The sequence below is a fragment of the Typopeltis vanoorti genome, chromosome 10 (assembly GCF_054136105.1).
Source record: "Typopeltis vanoorti isolate ZY-2024b chromosome 10, IOZ_Tvanoo_1.0, whole genome shotgun sequence".
In the NCBI taxonomy this organism is placed as follows: domain Eukaryota; kingdom Metazoa; phylum Arthropoda; class Arachnida; order Uropygi; family Thelyphonidae; genus Typopeltis; species Typopeltis vanoorti.
In genome coordinates this window covers 61,940,620-61,953,375 of record NC_143558.1, presented here as the reverse complement: position 1 = coordinate 61,953,375, position 12,756 = coordinate 61,940,620, and the positions used below count along the sequence as shown (strand labels likewise).

The 12,756-nt window shown below is 35.3% G+C and overlaps 1 protein-coding gene across 1 annotated transcript in view; it reads right to left on the bottom strand.

Annotated features, from left to right (window-relative positions):
- LOC150102457 (uncharacterized) overlaps positions 1 to 11,334 on the bottom strand; it is a 60,215-nt gene extending 48,881 nt beyond the window's left edge. The window contains exons 1-2 of the mRNA XM_090399281.1: positions 10,940 to 11,334; positions 2,132 to 2,669 (exon numbers count right to left, since the gene is read on the bottom strand). Coding sequence (XP_090255407.1) covers positions 2,132 to 2,648 — 517 coding nt within the window. The 5' untranslated portion in view covers positions 2,649 to 2,669; positions 10,940 to 11,334. The remainder of the gene's footprint in view (positions 1 to 2,131; positions 2,670 to 10,939) is intronic.
- Between the last annotated feature and the right edge of the window lie 1,422 nt (positions 11,335 to 12,756).

Here is a 12,756-nt window from a genome sequence, read left to right as displayed (position 1 = left end):
ACATAGGTTGCGATCTCTTCTCCAAGTTCATCACTTAACATTAAACCGGCATCCATTTTTTTGGATTTACCTTTGTCCATACTGCTAGTCTATATTCTGCAGGACCTCTACATCACCTTTTTTTGCCATTGCTCTTTCCAGTTTTGTATCAGCAAACAACTGAATATTTTCCGTCAAATTAATCCTTCTATCATCATTAACGTACAAATTAAACAACAGAGGACCAAGTACTGAGCTCCGCGGTATATATACCACTAGCCACCTGTCCTCTTCTGGACTTAACTCCTCCACATTGGAAGGGCTCGATGCTTTTAATGACGAAATGATGAAACATGAAATACAATTTTAGCGATCAAAAAAGCAGTGAAAATTAAAACAAATATCGTGTAGTTTTTACTACAATTAGCAGTTCAAAAACTAAAAATAAAATAAAGTATGATATCCGCTTAGGGTTTTACTGGAGCCGGTTAAACAGAATTGGCAATGACAAATTCTAAAAGAAAATGTGCCACTACCTACTCCACATGCTAATAGGATAATAAATGTCATTGCAGTCCGTCGCTTGTGAAGACGAATAGGGTTTTAGCTTTGTGAACTGCATTGTCAGTGGGGAGGAAGGGAGAAAGAGATAAACTATTCATTCACACGTTTTCACTTTCGCACTTGAAGTAGATAGATACAAAGTCGAATTGGCTAGACTTGTTTCTACTGCAGTCATTTCTAACTTAATGTAACGGTGGTCTCGTTCCCTAATTCTATAACATTTTCATTGCCTCTAAGATACGCATTTTATATGGAAAGATAAATTCTTATACATGGCTAAAAAAGGCAAGAGGTCGCCCATCTACGGTACTAACGTACTATAGGTTGACCTACTTCTCGTGGATGAAAAAAAAGTACAGTACTCTCCGATTGTAACGCCACTGTGGATAACAAAATTAGATGTAACTGAATATTCAAATTTTTTTCCCTTTTCATAATTAATTTTAATACTTTTTTTGCAATCATAATTGCAAAAAAAAAAAAGCAAGGAAAAAGAAAACAATGTAACGAATGAATATCATCTGCCAGTATGAGACTACCACTCTGGATAATGAATGCCTGAACTGGCTTGAAACAATTTTTAGTCTGGAGCAAGCTTTCTGGTTTATCTAAACGTTAGCAACCCATCCACAGTCGAGCATCTATAGTTCAATAGGTTTCCACTACGCCCTTGGCTAAGAAAGACCTGGGTTCGAATCCCATCTAGGATGCGAAGAACTTTGAAGTTTTTTCAATTGAAGGTGAATTATCCAGTCTCAGAAGGAGATGGCAGAGTTTCCTTTCACGGGAACTCGGGTTTTTTTGTCTCGCAAAACAGACAAAGTAGTTAGAATACAACAAGTTACATTTAATATTACGGGAACAGGAATTGACCACCTCATTCCGTCAAATCTAGTTTCGAAAACCTGACTGGTTTACGCATAGGCGTAAAATAAGAAGGTAGCCTACGTTATTAATGTAGGACAGGTTCAGAATCTTTCACATAAAGAGTTGTGTGTATTGGAGAAGTGTTCATCGGCCTCTTTCTCTCCGAATTTCGCATAACTGGTAGTTAAACGTTTGACCTACTAGCGAGCCTCGACATCAAGCAGTTCGCCAGTGTACCTTCAACAATACCTTGGTCCAATTACAAGACAAATTCTACGAGCAAAAAGAAGGCCTACCGATGGGCTTCCTACTATCTGCTTTTAACCATCCTCCTTATGGAATCATTTTTGATTTCCAGTGCGGAGAAGAGACGCCTAGAATTCGAATATTTCAGTCTTATTCATGCAAAAATGATTACGACATCCTAAAGAATGTTCTAACAGATGAATGGAAAACAAACAGGAATATAGTGGATATGTAAAATTTGCTGTGCTGAAAGAACAGGCCGATCAGCAGAGATGCGCTTGTCAGAACATCATTAAAATTGCGCTGAATAATTATTTTAACAGTTTCCATGCGAAATGTACACAGGACATAAAACGTTTTATGTTTTAGATGTGCTTAGTTCTGAACATTTTAGTTAATTATATTTTTTAAAATATTTTTACATATTTCACATGAAAAAAAAAAAGAAAAAAAAAGTTTAATTTCTAACACCTACCTGATTTCAGATGTTTTTCTAAGGAACTGGGAAGGAAGTCGACTTCATTTGCAAGTGGTGTGCGTGTTGCTTCACTATTCTTGGAATTTGCTTTTGAGCTGTAAATAGTATTTTCAGTTGTTGTACCAGTAAGGTTTAAAGCAGGCTGACTGACAACAGACTCTGAAAAACTTTTATTAACAGCAAAGTTTGTTTCGGTGGAAGACTTAAGTGCGACAGTATCCTCTAACTTTTCGGGTTCAGTCGTTGTTTCTTGAGTTTCATTATTTTGATTAGCATTGTTTTTAAAGGTATCTATGTACCTCTGTTCGACATCAATATCATTGGGTAATGTTGCCGAATTCGGCGACGACGTATTAAAATCTGATGGTGGTAGTGATGATGACGACGCTAACGTGAACTCTCCCGTGGAGTTGTTGCTAATTGAATCATCTCCTTTCGTAAATTGAAATTGAGCTATCAGAGAAAAATGAAGTACGAGTATTCCAAACATTTGGTATTTGATGGTGACAAACATTTTGATCTCAAACTTTTCTTTCTGGAACAAAATATAAAACAAATCAGATAATATAAAAACAGTTACGTGTAAGCATATTATACGCAAAAGAACATCTACAATATATTAAAAATTCTCTACGTTGTTTAACCGTACTTAAAATTATCACCTAGGAATGTTAGAACCCCGACCCCCCCCCATTTTAAAGTTGGCGCATCCTTGATGGTTGAGGAAATATGCGTCTTCTGAAATTCTCCGTTATTGGCATACGCACAATAAAAACGTATTTTTCAATAATTGAAATTGTGGCTTATGAAAAGCCCCTACAAAATAGTCAGCATGCATAAGTAGTACAGTCGGATGGATGACGCGATATGCTCTTTGTTTGTAAATAATTTGCATAAAAAAAAGCATAGAAAATACGACAGCTCGATGGACAGTTGAACTGGTTTTGTGTCTGAAGTGAAGTGGGGTGTGAACCTCGCAGCAATCCATGACCTAGCTCATTTCTAAATTCTCTGGTAAGCAATCACTAACCAGAGAATTTGGATATGAGCGAGGTCGTGGATTGTTGCGGGGTCCACACCCCCACTTCACTAATTCACTGGATATTGACCTGATTCTGTACATAGTTTACAATAAACTCATGGTTGCGTCCACCTAAACGTGCAAAAGCATATCATATTACCGGGGATGGAAATAGTATTGTTTAACATCGAGGGTTCTGTAAATGAATATGATAATCATTGGCAACTTTTCATTTCGAAGCAGATTAAATGCTGAATGTTTCAATTCTTGCTGACGTTAAGGATGCCGAAGACAGACATCAGAAGTTGACGAATAATATATCACTTCTCTTAAATTAAAAGATGAAAATAAGAACCGAGGTAATGTCAGAGTATCTTTGAATTTTTCTCCATTATCCTCATCAATTTGCAATTCATTAAATCTTTTAAATATACCAGTGAAGTTTGTCTAACAGAGAAAATTACACGTTATCTCTAATTCACAAAGAATGACACCTGTTAATATCACAGTCAAACTGAAAGGTTCGACTGCCCTTTGAGATATCTTGAGCTACGCTATTTCTGATAAATGAAGAAAGAAAATATTTACTTAATTTTGTAAGCGACATCTCTATCTGCGAACAGTAGGAGAATTAAACCACCTGTCATGTGTCTACTTGTTAGATGTTAAAAATTTTTCTATAAGCTAACGTGGTTCTCATTGAGATAAAGAGGCAGCATTGCTCATCATTCATGAACAGCTAGATATTTCTGTTCATGGGTATTTATAATAGACGAATGTAGAGTCATATTGCTCATCTTTCATCGAACCCGACAAATAGAAGTCAGTACCGGTAATCTGATGTAAAGGAAGCTTGCAACACATCGTATGTAGGATGTTAAAAATTTTGTAATATCAGTTTCTCGAAAGACTGAGGATCCCACCGCTAAAAAAAGTCATGGGATGACCTGTATTGTGATGTTATACACACTATCCTACCAACAGTTAGGAGACAGGTGCAAATACCTGATGATCATCATTCAGATACACTACATGTGTTTTCATAATTAGCTTACTTTAAAAAAATGCAATTTAAAATTACATAAATTCGGAAAATAGATTAAGATATTAGGTGGGAGATGAATTTTATTGCCCGATGCGAGCCCACCACTTTATGCTTACTGGAGGCCTAAAAACAAGTGGCTTGAAAAAGTCCGTGTTTCGTGTCTAGAGTGGGTTTCCGGACAATGTAAAATATAGGTTTAATTTTTAAAAATACAACAAATATAAATAAAAGATACAAAAAATGGGAAAAGTCTTAGCCCACTTGCATATAAACTTTTTTGTGGGCGGGAGTAACATAAAATAAAAATATAAACAAAATATGACTTGGATAAAATTAAGCACTAATCCTAATAACTGTTAAGCATTTGTAGAAAAAAAAAATTATATTTTCTGGTACAAAGTTAATAGTATTGTGCTTCTCTCCTTTAAGTCATCGGCAAATTCCACTAACGAAGACACGAGTCTTGATTGTACTGTCCGATCACAGATACGAAAACCTCAGCTGGCAATGTGCCAAATAGAGTCAATTCATATTCAAGGAGAGAAAGAAATAAGGCGATGTACGAATTCGTCACCAACACGCGAAATCGCGTGCTTTATACATAACATTTTCCAACTGTTGCACAAGTAAAATAGTTACCACTTTAAACTAGAATTTTCATAAAAAGAAAAGTTAATTTTCCGACGTATAATAATAACCCTATTATCGGAATGGATTCACCGCCTTCTGCCATGCGTACAAGTCGAGGGGGTCTCGCATCTGTGGTCGCACAGTACTCCAATTCTGCGTTCCCATAATCGTTCTGTCTAGTTCAGACCGCGGTTCCATGCTGACGATTCCAAATATTCCGTTGTTATTCTTTTCAAACCACCTGGTTAATTATTGCTTTGTAGCACGGAGTGGACAGTAACACGAAACTGGCGCAGTGTTGGACTCAAATGTAACTACTGGAACAGTGGCGTAGCTTTTGTCAGCTGGGACGGTTTGAGTTTGCCGCTCTTCTCAATACGCACCAAAAATACTACAAAAAGTCAAAACGACGTATAGGGAAATAAATTAAAACACTATGTTTATGTTTGTTTTTAGATGCAAGTATAGTTGTTAAAAATTAAGTAATAAAGATTACTAAGTTAACAAATAAAAGAATCGTCGAAAAATAAAATTGTGTCGCGTGAAAAGTGCCGCCCGGAGCAGACTTCTCCCCTTTGCTAGCTACGCCAATGTATTGGAAACATAAGTTTAGTATTTACTAAAATAAATACTGGATTTAATATCCACTTAATTTTCATAAGTTTAGTACTTGTCAGTCATAATTCCATGCGGTGAAACCAATAGATCTGCTACATTTTAAATTAAATTTATTTTTAAATTAAATAAATTAAACATGTGCAATAATTAAAAATAATACTAAATATTATTTTTAATTATTGCACATGTCTGGGCGTTCTTGGATGAACCGGCTATGTTAGGATGAGTAATAAAATAGAAATACATAATAATTCATAAATTATTTATTCCACGAAATTTTATCATCAGATTGATTCTGAATATTTGCATTTCGTCCTTTTAATTTTTTGTGTTTGTAATTTGCTGGCCCTCCAAAACGCGGGGGTCTGTAAGGGCAGCACTGCATTACTTACCACACAAATGAAGTCACTGTGGAATATCATTCAGGTACAAGTTTTAATAATTCTTACTTTTATTTAAAAAAATTAAATAAATTCGGAAAATAGATTTTAAGATAATTACGTGCATGATCCCTCGGTTACAGTAATATAGTTTATTATTATATGACACCTCCAAAGAGTCCAACGACGCATTGTGGGAGAGCACACTACATACTGCAACTCGCCGTCTCTCTCTTAATCCTACAACTTCCACTTCAACACACAGCGCCATCTACCACCACCACCACTAGTAGTATATGATGTCGGTAAATTTGTGTTCTCATGGACGATTAGCTTGTATGCAGGATGAAAAACCCAAGTTTCCGAGAAGGAAAAAAAAAACAACTCTGCTATAGTTCGCCCGCCGTTTGTAGGTCTCTGCTTGGCGTCTTGCCAAGAATAGTCGATTCATGCTGAAGGGGAGAAAGAAATGAAGGACGTACGAATTGGTCGCGAACACGCGAAATCACGTGCTTTATAGGTAAAATTTTCCAACTGTTATACAAGCAACATAGTTAACTACAATAATCATAAAAGAGAAGTTAATTTTCCGACCGGTAATAATAAACAACTCATCCCGCAATACGGACTGATTACCCTATTGTCGGAATGGATTCTCCTTTTTCTGACATGCGCAGAAGTGTCGAAGGATCTCTAATCGGTGGGCGAACAATACCACCGTATGAGATCAGCTAACTCATCAACTGAAAAGGTCCATAAAGATTCGTCCTATAAGAGAAACGCACTTCAGTTCTTTTCCAATCAAAGGGTGCAATGTACCCTCGTCCTACCAATTGCTCTGTGAATTTCTAGGAATAATTAAATTCATGTCTCCACAAAGAGAATGGTATAAAATTATGTTACAACATGTAAACTTGAAGTTTATAAAAATAAACTAAATCGGCTAACCAAAGCCTTTTTAACCATAAAAGGCTTGGAGACTGAGTAGGCAGTTAAATCTAAAACTTTTACACAGTATCGCGAAAGTTAACATTTCGTAATGCCCATAGAGAGTTCTAACGCACGGAATTGTGTTCAGATTTCCAAAAAATTGACTATTTCGGTTAGCAAATATTAAGAACTTTTCACTTTCTACTTCAACAGGATGAATTGAATAATAGAACTATTTTTCCTACCTCGAAGTTCATATTTTACTCTTTTCTTTTATATTTGTGAAAAAAACTTATTACTTTACTTAGCAGTTCGAAGCAAATTACGTATGTACTTTTAGTAAAACAGAGCACTTGAGAAATGTAGATTCTAATGAAATATTGAAAGAGAGATTCGATACGTTCACATATGGATTACTTATGCAGAGATTTAATTGCTTAGTTTTCAAAAGTATGAAAAAACACTATGAAAGGTTCAGAGAAAATTGGCTAAGGTGGTTTCAGGTCTTTGAAGTATCGAGTACAAAAGCAGAGGAAATACAGTTTGCAGAATCTTGCAGATAGGAAGAAGGGGGAATATATGATTGAGACATAAGCTGGTAATGCGTTATTACTAGATTAATATGGATGAGAATTTTCATAGAACTGGGAAGGGGAGAACAAGAGGCCATCCCTGGAATTCGTATAAGGAGGGTCTAAACAGGGGGGAAGTGGAGAGCAGGAATTGCACATGGAGTGTGGTATGCGATTGAAATGCATTGCATGAGAGTGAGGCGAGTGCAGAGATGATACATGTATTTAGGGCACTGTATGATGTGCTATGCTGTGTGCGCGCGTGCCAGTGGGACTTCTCACGATGAGTCAACTTCACGGATGTCGATTTATTCTCCTGTGCTAACGGGACTATTATTTTTCTCTATACTGATGTTCTGGCCAACAGTGGCTCACTCAGGATTTAATCTTGGAGGGGAAGTTGAGTAGACGATTTGAGAATACACACACTACGCATTGCATACGAGCTATGACTGAGCATCTGCAGTGATCTCCAATACATGATACCCGTGATCTTCTCTGACCAGGCTAGGGCAAACGAAGTAGCGCCCGAGCCCTACTTCATTCGCTTTGCGTTCACAGTGGCCAGGATTCTCGAATGCTAAAAGGTAATTCCCACCTTATGTGACCGCTAATTCATAAGTAGCATAGAAATAGAAGACACGACACAATATAAATGAAAAAAATAATTTTAATTAGTAAAAGATTTTTTAGAAAATTTTCTAGTGTTTTTTCTTTTTTTTGGGGGGGGGAGGCTTGACCCCCTCCCTGGGTGCGCCAATGCTGGCCAATAATTTAAGCTGCAGATCGAGAACAATTGCTTTAAGAATTGTTCTCGATCAGTATTCTGGAGACAGAATTTAAGAACAACTCATCAGTTGAACTGGTTAAATATATCAAGAATTTTATGCCTAAAATTTACTTGATGTTTTTTGAAGCAAGGTAAATCTATATGACTTTCATACCGAAGCGAGTCATGTTTATTTCAATTTAAGAAAAAGGAGACTCATTTTTGGAAGATGGATGCAAAGACTGAATCAGAGCAAAAGAACTTGCATTTTGAAAATCAATTCATGCAGCACGAGTGCACTGCAAAGTTCATTTTGTAAACTGAAGGAATTGACAAGGATTTTTGTTTTGTCTGTCAGATTTCATTTTATTTTTATTCTGAATACAAACGTGTGTATAAGAGTAAAAAGAAAAAAAAAAAAGAGATGCAATTAAATGTGTATATTTTATATTAAACTTTATTACAAGTCTCTTGTGTTATTTTTGAGACCAAGGGAGGTGAATGTAATGAATGAGCTTTGATTAAGACCCAGGGTGAAACTAGTATTCAAACTAGTATACTTTGCTGTATTAAAAATTTGATATTACTCATTATTTATAAACAATTTGTATTTTTATAATAAAGCCACAACTTAATTTTGTGAATCCTAAATTAAAAAGTGATTTTCACGTAATTCTTTTACATCAGCTACCATACTTTGATAAGTTAATAAATGGCAGTGTGTGACATATTATTTTATAATTTAAAAAAAAAAAATTAAACATGCCCTATCATTACACTTCGAACTTCAAACTTAATTGTTAGGACAATATAGAGGTAAAAAGCCTTCTCTGGAGATATCCTTCATACCCAAAACATTTCCCACACTAAAAGAGTATGTAGTGTTATTTATTGCTACAAAAGACTCATTTTCATTATTTCACGGTCCAAGTGTGTGCCATGTGAATCAAGATATACAGTATAACAAAAGCTTAGACTAGTCTTAAAAAAATTCTTGGCATACAGATGCTGCCGGCATCTGTCTCTTTCACACAGAGATGTAGTAACCATGAGTCTAAAGAAGAGACGACCTTTGACAGTATTTTCGTCAATGTGGTTATGTTTTGAGCTCGGTATCACCTGTGGATTTTGATTTACGATCTGGGTTGAGTTTTCCTTCTTTTCAGGTGAAACTGGTTTTTATCCCCCAGAACTCAAGAAAAAAAATCGATATAGAAATTGCAATTTCAAAATCATAATTAGGAAAAGTTTTGGCGGTTGTATCTCTTTCATCTAGAGTTCACTTCAGATTCTAGATGCACTAATATTCTGACCATGACGAAAACGGAGGCTGTCTGCAAACCGATTTCCAAAAGTCAGTGGTGCTTACTCCTGTTCGAAATAAAAACGTTGAATTCAGATCATTATATCACTACTGGCAGTTATTACGATTCACTCTGCATTGATTTTATGAGCATAGGCAAATTACCTATCCATCTTCATCCTCATTATCTTCGGTGTGAAGTTCACTAGGAAAATCCTTCCAAGGTTCAAACAGATAGAAAGTGGGGGAGAGAGGGTGGGTTCTGCATTTCAGGGAGCAGAGTAGTGTCTTGCAGTATTATTGCTTATGAAGTATTCAAAAGGTGGCCAGAGTGTCTGTGTTATCTCTACATCATGTATTAAACGTTAAATCTCCATCCAGAAACTTAATACTGTATTTAGAATTGACGTCATTTTGTCATTGGGGAAGTTTAGACTGCTGGAATGAGAAGACGTAGCACCTCATTTATTAATAAGCTACGTTGGGAGGGGGGGGGAGGATGGTTTGAATCTGGTCATTCAGATGCCACTTAAGAGAATTATAGTAGCTATAACACTTATAGTTTCGCAGATAATATACTGCATACATTGAACCATGGAATTATCAAGAAATATACTTTTCTGCGATCATATTTGCACATTACAGAGATAAGACAAAAACGAATATCATTTTAATTCTGCTCCGGAATATTCAACGAGAGAGAGAGAGAGAGAGAGATTTTCCATTATTTATCTAACATCATTATTTAGCTGAATATACTGAAAAAATACATTTCAGTATATTCAGCTTAACCATTAACGCAACATATTTGAAATGTTTATCCCAATAACTAATTGCACTTATTTGATTTTCACAGTCTCACCACAATTTGCTTGGATATCTTTAGTAAGGGAAAGAACTCTACATCCACTTCGAATGGCGTTTTCGAAAAATCTTATCAAACATTAAGTGTTGGAAAGAAATTAATTAAAATACTGCATTGACTTGAAAGTAAGCTAAATATGAGCATAAATAACATTTACATATAACGCTTTCTCAGAAGCAAAACAATATTTGGCTTTAAAAAGGAACTAGTTGCACAAGGGAGTCTAACATTAAGATTTCAAAACTTAGTGCTTCCATTTTTATGTGTTTAATAATTAACGGGTGTTTATTTTGCAATAGTATTGCTGAAAAAGTGATTAAAAAACCTAAAAACGTCGAATGAAAATAATTAAACAAATTATTTAAATCGAAAATCCCCCCCCCATGCGTCCTTCAGTCTGGAAATCTGACACTGTGGAAGAATACGCTTAGTTACATTATTCCACGCACTAGTTCATTATGAATACCATAATAAAACAAGTTCTTTCATGTTCTAATACTATCTTAATATGTAAATCTTTACGAATTGTAAAGATTACAACTTCTTACATACTCTTGGTAACTCTGCTCTCCGAAAAATAAAAGTTTCATTCAACAATTGATCTATTCACATCCGTTGCTTAGAGCGCACATACTTATTGAATACGAATCATTAAAGTACATGTATACTTACTGTTTGTTGCTGCACTACTGTAAAAGCGAGAACTAATATATGCAGTGATATTGCTAAATATCGAAACCACACTTCTGTAGTATTAGGATTAAAATATATGAAACAAATTATCTGTTTCAACTGGTTGCAAGTTCACAGAAGTCATTTGCAGTTCCGGTCATCGAATATTGAATTTAAACCTATGTCAGATATTTCACTTTAATAAAATTCGTCGATATGTTTTGCATTTCATGCATCGACGAGGTTGGCTCAGCAACAGTGTTACTGTAGATGCTACACTTACAGCAGACATCAGGGTGGCGTCACTCTCCCACCTGTCATGTGCCCGTATAAATGCAACACCTGTTGATAATACATTCACTAACATCTGTATATTTATGCCGGGCGATTCAAGAATCCACGTGCCTTACGTTAAAGGAAGAAGCCGCTGCCAATTGCTTTCCAAAAAGCACACAGCCAATGGCAATAGCAGCAATTATCTCATTCCATTATTCCGGAAAAAGGAGGGAGAGAGAGTAAAGGAAAGAGGAAGAGGCGAGTCCAGTGCAAAAAGCGAAATGGTAATGAATAAGACATTTATTTCTCTTTTAGGATCGATTGTTTTCTTTACAGAATGTTTAAAATTTTATGTGAACTAGAAAATTTCTTTAAAAAAGCTAATTGAATTTGCATACATAAGCTATTGTACTAATATTGTAGAAATTTACCGACATTTACACATATGGTTATAATTAATTTTGACCCCTCCTTTTTATTTTCTTCTATGTTGTATGTCACATATACTAAATCCAAATATTCTTTGAAATTTTTAGATAAACTTATTTGTATTTTTGCAATTTTAAATTTATAGATAAATAATATCCTCACTACTATTATATTTTCAAGTCGTATCAATACAATCAGTAATTACATTATGAAAGAATAAAGTCATTAAATCTGCTGATTTGCTAGATTCAAGCCCCCCCAATAATAATAATAATAATAATAATAAACTTGAGAGAAACGCGAAGTACTTTAACCAAGCAAAACCAATTAGAAATTTTAAGGAGCACGGGAGGAGAAAAGGAAAATCTTCCAAATTTTGGAAAAAATACCATTTCAGATTTCTAAAAGTTTTAATGCGGCATTGTTGTTTCTTTACTCTGACCTAAGTGCAGGAATATTCAAAGTATGGTTTACCAGATCTGAATTGCTATAGCTCTTCGCCAGATTTAGTCTATATGCACTCCTGGATATTCAAATGAGGGATTTCGTCCTTTTTTTTTTTGTTCTGTGTGCTGTTTAAAAGAGTTATGGTTGTGTTATGAAAAGTACCGTGCATTATATAAGTATGAGAATAATTTTGGATTTTAGTATGGAGTTTTGTGGAAAATTAAAGGAATTTTTAATATTAAAATATTAATATTAATATTAATTTTTTGATATTAAATTTAAAAAAATAATATTAAAGAAAATTAAAGGCGTGGTTAGCGTGTCCGCTCTCCAGGCAAAAAGGATGCGGGTTCGAATCCCGCCGTGGGCATGGATTTGTGATTGTCTGTGCAAATACTAGTGATGGTGCTGGGCAGTAGATGGCGTTGGTATAAATCATGATGGAAGTTGCGATTTGCTGTAGTTGGTGGATTGAGTGGTGGAGATGGAGAGTTGTGGATTAGGTGCCCTCCCTCGATGAGTCTTCGGACTCCTTGGAGGTGTCACGTAATAATAATAATGAAAATAATAATAATTAAAGTAAGATAATTGAAACAAGTGACCTGAAGCAAAAATGATTGGGGAACTACACACAGGCAGATCAAGGCGTTGATGAGTTCGGAGTG